Source organism: Mus musculus, chromosome 19, assembly GCF_000001635.26.
Source record: "Mus musculus strain C57BL/6J chromosome 19, GRCm38.p6 C57BL/6J".
In the NCBI taxonomy this organism is placed as follows: Eukaryota; Metazoa; Chordata; class Mammalia; order Rodentia; family Muridae; genus Mus; species Mus musculus.
The window spans coordinates 39,281,999-39,294,699 of NC_000085.6; the positions used below are offsets into that span (position 1 = coordinate 39,281,999).

At 37.4% G+C, this 12,701-nt stretch overlaps 1 protein-coding gene across 2 annotated transcripts in view; it reads left to right on the top strand.

The window, feature by feature from the left end:
• The first annotated feature begins 5,045 nt into the window (after positions 1–5,045).
• Cyp2c29 (cytochrome P450, family 2, subfamily c, polypeptide 29) overlaps positions 5,046–12,701 on the top strand; it is a 43,670-nt gene continuing 36,014 nt past the window's right edge. Inside the window, exons 1-3 of one of the 2 annotated variants that reach the window (XM_006526636.2) lie at positions 5,046–5,287; positions 8,731–8,893; positions 9,059–9,208. In XM_006526636.2, the coding sequence (XP_006526699.1) occupies positions 5,120–5,287; positions 8,731–8,893; positions 9,059–9,208 (481 nt within the window). In that variant the 5' untranslated portion in view covers positions 5,046–5,119. The remainder of the gene's footprint in view (positions 5,288–8,730; positions 8,894–9,058; positions 9,209–12,701) is intronic. The other variant, NM_007815.3, reaches the window with a different exon arrangement.

Here is a 12,701-nt window from a genome sequence, read left to right on the forward strand (position 1 = left end):
ATACTAAATCTAATAAAACAGAAAAAATAATAATTATAATGGGCCCCCATTTCTAAGCACAATGGAAGTACCATTTAGGACATAAAACTCAGCACTTACACAATACTACTTGCTAAAATGAAAACAAACAAACAAACAAGCAAACAAACAATGAATCCCCCAAAACAAAAATCAAAACCACAAAGGACCTTAGTCATCAAACTGTTGTTCTGGGAATGTAACTACATGTATTAACTTTTCTTTTTGGGCTCCTATAATTCTGTTTCTGGATACCCATTGTTAAATTAAGTATGTCAACATGGAAACATTTTTAATTATGGGCTTAAAGTGAGAAAAGCACAGGGCTACAATGGGATCCAGAACCCTAGTAGTATCAGCTGGCTGATCGACTCACTATTGGCTTAAACATGTCTGAGAAGTCTTCCTTGGTGAATAGTCTTCAAAAGTAATTTTTTATGTTATAACTTGTTGTCTGCTTTCAATATTCTCCTCTTATGTAAAGACAATCACTCTGCATTGAACTTCCTGATATTGAGGGACTGGTGGTATGGACAGCCCTTTTGAAATGAATGCTGTATGTTGGGCCCCATCCTAAACCCATAGATCAGACCAGTTCTGAGACTAGTTCAGAAAAGGACAAAGGTCATACTGCTTATGTACTGATACTTCTGAGGGTGACATGTAGCTCAAGATTTGATCAGCCATCCACAATGATTCTCGTGGACAATACAACAGGTTAGGACATGTCTCTAACTATTCCATAGGCTCTGTCCTCAGCTAGTACTCTGGGCATTGAGGCACTTAAGATCTCATCCATTCAAGATTTTACCATCTGTCAACTTAATCTAGCCTATACCCAGTAAATGGAACTTGTTTCTTTGAGATCTTAGGTTAACATGAGTCAGGCAACAAATTCTGCTTACCTTGTACAAGACAGCAGGGTAAGATGACTTTGGGTCACTAAAGGTCTAAAGATTATTAAACTAGAACTTTTCTGACCTCCACATCAGAGAATGATGATCTAATTATTAACTAGATTTGAAAGCACATTAAGATAAAAATTTTCTGACCTCTATGTAAAAAATGATGATATAATTATTAACTAAACTCATGTTTGTTTTGAATAAGACTAAATAAGACCAATATTAAATCACAGTGCACAGTCAGTAAAGGTTGATGAATGCAATAGACCTGAATGTCTATATGGAGGAAAAAAGGGCAAGATAAGGACTCAAACCCTGGCTCTATTACCTATAGTATCTGTCTGCCTAGCCAAAGGACAGAATCTCCAAGGCTCAGCTTTTAGTCCCCAGTGGGAATAATTTTGTCTTAGATAAAGTAGAGGGAATCATAAGAAATACTGATATGAACATTTAAAGGTAATATATAGAATTTATATGATATGATTTATGAAATACTGTATAACATAGTCTGAAAAGACAATTTTCTCTACTAAGAGAACTTAGCAATATCTGCTTAGTCGATTTAGAACACCTATGAGGCCATCTATATAAATCAAGCCATTGCTTGAGCTTTGCCATTATAATTTGAATAATACATCATTGTATTCACATTTGAATTTTTATCATGTCTGTGTCCTCACATTCCATTCTGAGCAGTCTGGTCATTTTACACTATGATTTCTAATATCCCCAAACACCTATGATTTTTTAAAACATAAAGACACAGAAACTACTCTTTATTCAACCTTCCTTACTCTATAGTAATTTCTTCCATCCTTAGAAATTACGGTATTATGATGTCGACGTTTATGTCAACTTGACACAAAGTAGAGTCATTTGTAAAGAGGAACCTTCAATTGAGAAAATGTCTCCCTAAGATCTGGCTATAGGCATATTCTTAATTAGTGATTGATTGAGGAGGGCTCAGCTCATGATGGGTAGTTCTGGGTTTTAGGAGAAAGAAGGATGAGCAAGCCATGGGAAACAAACTTGTAAGTGACGCCCCTCCATAACTTCTGCATTAGTTCCTGCTTCCAGAACTCTGTTCTTCTGAGGTTCCTATTTTGAATTCTTCCAACTTCTTCCAATGATGAACCATGATGTGGAATTGTAAACCAATTAAAGCTCCCCCCCCCACACACACACAATTTGGTTTTGGTTATGACATTTCATCGCAATAATAGTAACTCTAATTTAAACAAGAATAAAAAAATACAAAACAACTTTTTTGGGGGAGACAATACAGTCAAGGACTCACAGTTCCTCAAGTAATTTCTGCTCAGTGATCTGATTTCTCTGTGGTCAGTTATCTGAGCTAGATTCACTTCTAGAGTGATATGAAGGGAACAAACCCAATATTTTTCTTAAGTAAAATCTTAAGTAAGTTCTTGGTGTTTTAGGGGAACTCCTAAAAGTCGAGTGGCTCTTTTCCTTGGTCTTGAAAATATTTTCCTTCCTACTGTGTTGTCCTATCCAGCCTCAACATGGTAGCGTTTGTCTTGTTTTCTTATATCTTGATTTGTCTAATTGATTTGTCTAATTGATTTGTCTAATTGATTTGTCTAATTTGGCTGTCACACCTTGGAAGCTTGAACTTTTCTGAAGAGAAAATAGAGGGGGAGTAAATCTGGGGAATCCCCAAGGTTCCAAGTTAGTTGACTCTGTTGGAGTCTCTATCCTATTTTTTTGGGGGGGTGTCCCTCAATCCCTTTGCCAACTCTTTCACAAGACTTTCCAAGCTCTATTTAATATTTGGCTGTAGGTTTCTGTATCTGTTTCCAGTGGCTGCCGGGTGGAGCCTCTCAAAAGACAGTTATGTTAGGTTCTGGTCTGCAAGCATAAGAGAGCATCCTTAATTGTTTCAGGGATTGGGTTTTGTCCATGAGCTGGGTCTCAATTTGGGCCAGTCATTCACTGGCCATTCCCTCCAACTTTGCTCCATCCTTGTCCCTGTACATCTTGTAGGCAGGATACATTTTAGGTTGAAAGTTCTGTGGGTGAGTCACTGTCTTTATTTCTCCACTGTGAGTCCTGCCTGTCCACAGGCAGTTGCCAGTTCAGGTGCAACATCACCCACTGCCAGGAGTCTCAGGTAGAGTAACTCCCATAGACACCCTGTGACCTCCTCTTTGAATAATTTCTTAAATAGAGAGAGTAGTCCATGACACAAAAGAGGGACCATTTCAGAAGAGGAAGATGACTAGGAGTCATAATGAGGAAGAACAACCCTGGTAAAGAAAGTGTGTTTATAATGTCAAAGTCAAGATATACTTGAATAAAATGGTGTTATGAATTCTATTCAATTGTGCAATGAATATGTACAAATAATTTTTATAAAGATATAAAATCACTTTAAAATGTGTGATGATAAATGAAGAGACAAGTTAATAAATGAAATAAAATGAAAAAAAAAGGGTCAAGAAAAATGGTCTCAACAAGAGACCTTTCATCTTTGTTAGAGTTACAGTGATTGCTGATATTCCATGCATCATCAACAGCTCCTTCCTTAAAATTGAAGCAAAATGTAGACTGTTGAGGTCATAGGTCCATTTCTCTTTAACTGTCCTATAATTCTTATATTTTATAAAGAAACAGATCATCCAATGCATTAAAATGACTTATATGTGAGTGAAATTGCACCAGAACAAATATCTCTACAGGCATAAAAAGATATCTGAGATTGATTCATACAAATCTGTTTTTTGGGGGGATTTTAGAGCAATATGATATGGAAGCAACAAATTACTTCTTTCTCTGATGTAAATAATGAGGATAACTGTGACATTGGGTCACTGAAGTTCTGAACATTACAAAACAAGTAAACTTTTTTGACTTCTAAGTTAAAACAATGATATAATTATTAACTAGGTTCATGTTTACTGTTATTGATAGTGGTTATCACTGAATAGTGACCTAGCACATAGTCAAGTAATCATGGATAGAATTGTTCTGAATGCTTTTGAAGGGCACAAAATGCAAGAGATGTAGTGTAAGTTAGAAATATCCCCCCTTAGCCTCAGGCATTTGAATACTAGGTACTCAGTTGATGCTGCTTTTGGGGGGAGGGTTAGCTGGTATCAATTGTTATTTTCTCTGTATAGAATTTTGTTTAGCCAGTTTCATATCTGCATTAGTGGAAAGTGGAGAATTTTAAGACTTTTCTTTAAGAATCTATTGGAAAGTCAGAGTAGTAAGCATGCTCATTAGATAGCCATAGTGGATTTTAAATTCTTCCAGCTATGAGCTGTAAGACACTGACAGTTCTTTTTGTTTCACCACCTTTAGAAAAGGAATACTGATCTTTCGTGGTTAAGTTAAGATAGGTGAATGACATGTATGCTTTGTTTTCTTAGTTTTATATTTATCAAGAGTAAAATAAGGACCTATAAATCATGCATCATTGAACAAAATGTGTTATAATGCTGAATATAGAATATAAATATTTTAAGAATGTATGTTCTGGTCTTGCAAACTTTATATGCCCCAGTACAGGGGAACACCAGGGCCAAGAAGTAGGAGTGGGTGGGTAGGGGAGCAGGGCTGGGGGAGGGTATAGGGGCTTTCGGGATAGCATTTGAAATGTAAATGAAGAAAATACCTAATAAAAAATGGAAAAAAAAGAATGTATGATCATTGTGTTGCATAAATAGATTTCTAGCTATTGGGGCAATGCAGCAGAAGAATTGTCACCTTGAAGACAACCTATGTTATACAGTATGACTTTGTTAAAAGGCAAACATATTTCATAAAGTATATAAATATTCATAAGTTATATATGATATAAGTCATATATGACTATATGGCTGCCAACCCAAGTATATAAAGGTTGAGAAGTTTTCTTGAATCTCAAAATTAATCTATTACTTCTGAAGAATAACTGCATATTAGAAACATGTTCATTTACTTTTATCAGCAGTACTTAGACACCAGTCTGTACTGTTAACCAGAAATTCAAATGGGCACTCTGTAAAGGTCAAGGGTAAATTACATCTTATTTTTATCTCTATCAAAGAGACAAAGTCTATTAGAGAGAGATAAAGGGAGATTAAATATTTCCTAATGGATTAGTCAATGATGCTCAAAGTGGAGCATGTTTTTTCAGTGTTATAAAAACTCTGTGATGCCTGATCACAACTGTGTCAGTAAGGAGGTTCGCTATGGATCTGGTCGTGTTCCTAGCGCTCACTCTATCCTGTCTTATTCTCCTCTCACTATGGAGACAGAGCTCTGGGAGAGGGAAGCTCCCTCCTGGCCCCACGCCTCTCCCAATTATTGGTAACTTCCTCCAGATAGATGTGAAGAACATCAGCCAATCCTTCACCAACGTAAGTATTCTTTAGGCCCCACTAATAACTTGATAAGGCAGATAAAGTAGAAGTTGTTTTAAATGAAAATACAGTACTAGAGGTACTAAAGTTATAAATAATCATAAGGCCATGCCTCTTGCCAAGTATTGTGTACCTTATGTCTTTTATAGCTGGCATTTCTCAGGAAAAGAGTAATGAGCAAGGTCTTAGGTTGAAGGAGTTTAGGCCATTTCATTTATTAATTTAGTTACTTGTTTCCTGACAGAAGCTTCCCCTCCCTCCTCTCAGTTGTCCCCCCTCCCACTTAACCTACTATCCCTGTCTTCTCCTAGAAGTGGAATTCATGCCTGGATATCAACCAGCCTTGGCATATCAAGTTGCAGTAGCAATAGGAATATCTTTTCCTATTGAGGCTAGATAAAGTCACTCAGTTAGGAGAAATGTATTCAAAGATAGGCAGCCAAGTCAGAGACATCCCCTTCTTCTCCTGTTAGGTGTCCCAATGAAGACAGAGCTGCACAACTCTTACATGTGTACTAAGGGCATAGGTCCATTCCATACATGTTCTCTGGTTTGTGGTTCAGTTTCTGTGAGCCACTTTTTGCCCAGGTTATTTGATTTTGCAGGTTTTCTAATGGTTTCTTCAACCTCTCTGCTCCTTCCATCCTTCTCCTTCTTTCTCAAGATCCTCTTAGCTCTGCCTAGTGTTTGGCTATGAGTTTTCAACTGTTTCCATCAGCTGCTTGGTAAAACAGGTGACAGTTATGCTAGTCTTCTGTCTGCAAGTGTAGCAGAATATCATTAATAGTGTCGGGGTGGGCTTTCTCTCATAGCATGGATCTCAAGTTGGGTCAGGCCTTGTTTAGTAATTCCCTCAAAAAAAATTTGCTCCAGTTTTACTTCCGCACATTTTGTAGACATGACAAATTGTGACTTGAAGGTTTATGGCTGGGTTAGTGTCCCTGCACCTCCACTGGAAGTCTTGCCTTCTCATAGCAGGTGGCCATTTTAGGTTCTATATCCCATAAGGTGAGTAGTTTTGGCTGGGGTCACTCTCATAGATTCGTAGGAGTTTCTGTTTTACTAGGTTTTTAGCTTGTCCTAGAAGGATTTTCTTTTGTCTTCCAATCTAACTGGTGTTCTGTAAGCTTTTTGTAGTTTATAGGCATCTCTTTCTTTACATTGGGGCAAATGGATGTAATCAGAAAATATAATCCTGAGTGAGGTAACCTAGTCATTAAAGAACACACATAGTATTTACTCACTGATAATGGGATAGTAACCCAAAAGCTTGGAATACTCAAGATACAATTCACAGACCACAGGAAGCTCAAGTGGAAGGAAGAACAAAGTGTAGATGCTTCAATCCTTCTTAGAAGGGGGAACAAAATACTCATGGGAGGAAATATGGAGTCAATGTGTGGAACAGAGACTGAAGGAAAGGCCATTGAGAGACTGCCTCACCTGGGGATCCATCCTATATACACAGTCAACAAATGCAGACACTATTGTGGATGCCAAGAAGTTCATAATGACATGAGTCTGATATAGCTGTCTCTTGAGAAGCTCTGCAAGAGCCTGATATATACAGAGGTGGATGCTGTTGTTTGTTTTCTTATGTTTTATTTTATTTGTTCATTTATTTTTTTCTTTTATTTCCATTTTCAGGTCTTGAACATTTTTATTCATTTCCTTCATCTGTTTGATGGTATTTTCCTATATTTTAAAAGAGATTTATTCATTTCCTCTTTAAATGCCTTTATCTTCTTTATAATATTGGATTTAAGATCATTTTCTTGTGGTTTAACTGTGTTAGGATATCCAGTGTTTGCTGTAGTAGGTTATCCAGGCGCTGGTGGTGTCATATTGCCCAGGGTTTTGTTGAATGTGTTCTTTAGCTGGCTTTCAGCCATGTGTTTGTCCCCGATACTATCAGACTTCCAGGAATACAAGTAGAGTTGTGGGCTGGAAAATGGAGCACAGGAGAACAGGTTCAATTTAGGACTTTTTTCCTGTGATTTAGAGGCACTTGATCTTCGGGAAATTTGTGGGGAGCATTTTCACCTGGCTTTCCCTGGTGTCTGTGTCCTTAGAGAATGGAGGCACAGGGGAAAATGAAGCACAGGGGACAGGGTTCAGTTTACTTTTGCTGTGTGACCCCAGGAGACCACGCAAGCAGCAACCTAGGGCAGGTTCCTACCAGGTTATCCTTGATGTCTGCTGGCCTCCAGAAATGCATGAAGAGCTGTGGACCAGAAGACAGAGCTCAGGGGACAGGGGATAGCTCATGGGTGATGGGCATATGAAACATGGAAGGCACAGAGTGTGGGGGAGGGTCCCAACTGCTTGGCCCTAGTGTTTCCAGGCCTCCAGGAATGCAGCTGAACTATGGGTTGGAACTGTAGCTCTAGTTCAATGAATTTTTAAATAAAAATATAAAGTCCATCCAAACAGGAAATTTACGAATATTTGTTATATTTTTAAAAAGCAGTTTTCCCCATTAGTTTTGGTTGAAGGTCAATAGTGAGTAACATTTTATCCAACAAATTTTATCCAACAAATCAGGTATACTTTTAGATATATATCTTTACATCTTTACATCTTTATGGTAGCAGCAGTAAATCAAGTCTGCACTGATCTATAGAATCATTTTTAGTGACTTAAAAGTTTATACTTCAAACCTTAATTGGGCTTAGCTGTATTCCTTTATTTCTACATTTTGTCTAATCCATTAGTCTACTTGTCTTTTTCATATGAGTGCCAAACTATTTATACCACAATAGGTTTGTAGTAAAATTTGAGGTGTGGTATTGTTATACCACAAAGTTTTTTTTTCTCCTTAAGAATTCTTTGACTATTCTTTGTCCTTTATGGTCCCATATAATGTCCTCTGTAGTTTTTAAACCTGTAAAGATTGTTTGATATATAGCATTAAATCTGTAAATCAAATTTAGTAATATGGTTGTTGCACTCCTTGACTTCTGTTTTTTCTTTGGTTCTCTGGCCTGGACGGCCTGTCATTGAGTAGATGATCTCCACCCAAGTTATTGGCTGGACTTCTGCTCAAGTTAAGAGCTTGGAAACGGTGTGTGCAGGGGGTTAGAAGGGTGACTGTAGTGAGTGGGCGGGTACTAAGAAAGTTGGGACAGATGCTGCTAGGGGGGTAGCATACCTGGAGCTCTGGTGGTTGGTGTCCTGCTGAATGTTGTGTTACAAAAAAATCATTGTAATCTTTGTGTAACAACTGGCTGAACCCTGAGACATTGCCTGTCCATTGCAGGCATTAATAACTGATAATCACCATAATGCTAAATAAATAACCTTCAGAACCATTTGAAGGTACATTTGCCTAAATAAAAAAATTAAAATACAGAGATAATATCAGCATGAATGAGGTTTACACTATATTGATCAAGGTTACATATGTTTGCTAATATTTGCATTTTCTTTTCTATTTCCAGTTCTCAAAAGCTTATGGCCCTGTGTTCACTCTGTATTTGGGCTCAAAGCCTACTGTCATATTGCATGGGTATGAAGCAGTGAAGGAAGCTCTGATTGATCGTGGGGAGGAGTTTGCTGGTAGAGGAAGCTTTCCAATGGCTGAAAAAATTATTAAAGGTTTTGGTAAGTATGTGTACATATTCATGTGTGTCTTGCACAGTGTTTACAGTGAGATATAAGATTGAAAGAAAGGGATGGGCTTCCTTCGTAGGGACAATGGGGCCACTCTATTGTTTCCACACTCACCTGTTCTTAGCATCTATTTCTAGTACCTTCTCATTTCTTTAGGCGTTGTTTTTAGCAATGGAAACAGATGGAAAGAGATGAGACGATTTACACTCATGACCCTGCGAAATTTGGGCATGGGGAAAAGGAACATTGAGGACCGTGTTCAAGAGGAAGCACAGTGTCTTGTGGAAGAACTGAGGAAAACCAAAGGTAAATACCAATTTATACACTTGCATCTTGGTTTAGATGTGCATGCTTAAGTTATGTTGATAATGTTCTATCTAAAACATTTTTATGTTTTTTAATCAGGAATAATAATATAGGTTTCATGTTAATATTCTGTGGAGTTGTAGAACTATGTATCCTCATTAGCACAAATGTAGTTTCCCCATTGTGGATCATTTCATCAGAGTAAATGCTATTGATAAAGATGTCAGAGCATGTTTGTTTTCATTTTCTAGAACCCCATACATTTGAGCACTACAGATAATTTTCTGGGTCCATATTTATAGTTCTTTGTTTCACTGATATGATTCATAGTTTTGATTTCATAGTTGAGGATATAGAATTCTCATTAATTATTGTGTCTGCTCTAGCATGATGTAAAGTGTATAGGTGTTTATTTAAAAATTATTACAACTTTGACAATCTTTAAAGTGTTTTGATTGTGATACTCCTATTCTCCTCCTCAACTTTATGTTCATCAAATTCATTTTGTGCTGACATAAGTGATATGTTAGCCAACCTTTTTTCAGTGCTTTCAGAATTTTGTACTTGCTTTAAACATGTTTTAATTTACTTCATTTCATTTCCTCTCTCCATTCCTTCCTAGATATCTTCTTCTATCCCCATCTCATGACTCTGCCATTCGCAAGTTCATGGCATCTTTTTCTTTATTATCATGTACATGTAGATGCACACATATGCAGCCTCTTGAGTAGGTCTTTTTGTTGCTGTTGTTTTTGTTGTTGTTTTGTTTTTGTTGTTGTTTTGTTTTGTTTTGTTTTGTTTTTGAGACAGGGTTTCTCTGTATAGCCCTGACTATCCTGGTACTGACTTTATAGACTAGGCTGGCCTCGAACTCAGAAATCCGCCTGCCTCTGCCTCCCAAGTGCTGGGATTAAAGGCATGTGCCACCACGCCCAGATGAGTAGGTCTTTCTTGTTGGGTGTTGTATGCATGATTTTATGGCTGACAGTTCTCTGCTAGGAGTTGTGCAGGAGGAATGACAAATGTCTTTGGAACGTATGGAATGTAGCCCATGTGTTACTGCAACCATATGGGTAGGCACTGTGTGACACAGCCCTGAGGACTATGTGTACTGAGAATTTTATGCTGTTATGGAGTTCTGCTCCGCTTGCTGCCCTCTTAATCTAAGCATTATATGAAAACTTTAAAGGGGCTTCTAGCCCCTCACTGGATAGTATTGGTGGCATTCACAACATTAGTACTTGATCTCTTTTGGGCATTGCCGCTGGAGCAGATTAATGATTCAATCACCTCCTTAGAGAAAAACTTACTTAGATTTTCAACAATGACTACCACCCCTTAGAAAACTTTGGGAAAAATGAATTTCTTAGTTAAGCTAGGTTGAGATATTTTTTTTTTTACTACTGGCTCTGATGTAAAACATCTTAGCAAACATTATGAAGTTCAGAAAGGCACACTCTTAGTTAAGCTAGGGACCCTTTATAGTCAGGGAACAAGACAGTGGCTGTACTGTCTTATGTGACTCTCACTGAGGCTGGACTGGTGATAATTGATTTCTTACACCCATTTTTACCCTCAGTTTCCTGATAAGATTTATTAAGAATTGCTGATGAGTAGATGTGCATTTTGAGGGTTTAAGATAGATATGACTGATTTTTATATAAAAAAGTTTAGATTTGTGATTAAGATTTTTACAAGATTATTTTTAAAGATAAATAATATTGTAATCACTTCTTTCTTTGTAAAAGCAAATTGCTGCCTCCCAGTAAGAGAAACAAGCTGAGAAAACTATCTTGCTTGCTTACCCTTTGTTAATCTATAGAAGTTCCTTGCTTATGAATGCATGTAGGTGTTTTAGAATAATTAGTTTTCTTTACCTGTGCTATGTAATGTTATTTTTTGTAAAGATATGTGAAAATGCAAGATTTTTTTCATAATCATTCACTAGAAGAAAACTAACACGTAATCACGCTATAGTTGTATACTGCTTGAAAGATTTTGATGGCATATATAATCTGTGAAAGAAAAAAATGTATGGTGTGGTGTGACTGGTACATTGTTTCTCCCATCAATCAACTCTGTGTGTGTGAATGGTTTAGCTGGGACATTGGCTCTCCCATCTATAAACTATGTGCCATGTGTGTGTGTTTATGTATTTGTGTGTGTAAAGTTTGTACAAATGGAGGTTGGAGCACTGTTCCTTCCATCCTCCAGGTGTGTGTATTTATATATGTGTGGAATACCTGGAGCCTGCTTGCTGGAGCTTTGCTGTAACCATTCTATGGGTAATTATGTATATGTCTGTCTGTACATCTGTACACATGTATGTATGTGTATAAGTATATATGCATGCGTATTTGTATGTATGAAGTTTGTGGATTCTGCCTCTTGTTTCATCCATTCTCTCTGTCTCTGTCGCTGTCTCTCTCTCTGTCTCTCTGTCTCTCTGTCTCTCCCTGTGTGTGTGTGTGTGTGTGTGTGTGTGTGTGTATGTGTGAACTTTTTCTCTTTCTTTCTCTTTCTTGCTGGTCCCAAGGAGTTAAATGAATTCATAGGGTTTGTTTGTTTGTTTGTTTTTCTGGCCACACAGAGTGCCAGTCCCAGCAGTCATATGTAGCTCCCTGTCTAGGGATAGGTCTTGAACTTTTTATCTCCCCACATTAGCACTTTTAATGATTCAGTCATTTTTCCAATATTTTCTGCAGCCATTTCTAGGACAGAATTTTTCATAATAGATTTCTTGATATTCTTGTTCTGACAATTTTCTGCCTCCTCTTCTGCATGTTCTTTAAGTTATACATGCAGAAGATGTGATTTAGATGTGTTTGTTGAGGTTGGTATCCCTACAATCTGTTGGTATCTGCATTGTTTCCAATTGTGACTTTCTGTGATAATCCTCATTTGCTGTTAAGAAGAGACATCTTTAATAAGGGGTGGCAGCTATGCTTACTTCTAGAGTAAATTGACACTTTCTTTTCCAGAAACTAATAATTGCAAATAATTCCTTCACTAGATATGGTATACCATGTCCAATTTCCATGTTAGAATTTTTTTCTGGCTCTGTCTTGCATAGAGTTCATATGAGCAGCTGTACTGATGTGCCCAGAAGACATTGTTTTCTTGTAGTCATTTACTATGTTTCTGTTCTTCCTCAGTGATCCCTGAATCTTTCAAGGAAGGGAGATAGTATATAAGTTATATTTAGGACTGAGCATTTTGCAGTTTCTTATTTTCTGCACCCTGTCCTTTTGTAACCGTTGTTTTGGTCATCATCTACTGTGAGCAGAAGCTTCTCTGACAGTGGTTAAGAAATATCTTGTATGTGTGGCTTTCTTCTGGAGTATGGTTGACATATTATAGCCTACACTCTTAATAAAACCAAACCATTCTGTCTTAAGAACTAAGAAGTGCCAGTAACTTCTTGACTATTGGTGGGACTTTGTAGCCATCTCCCCTCTCCACACTGGGATTAGGTCCGGCTTAAGCTTGTGTG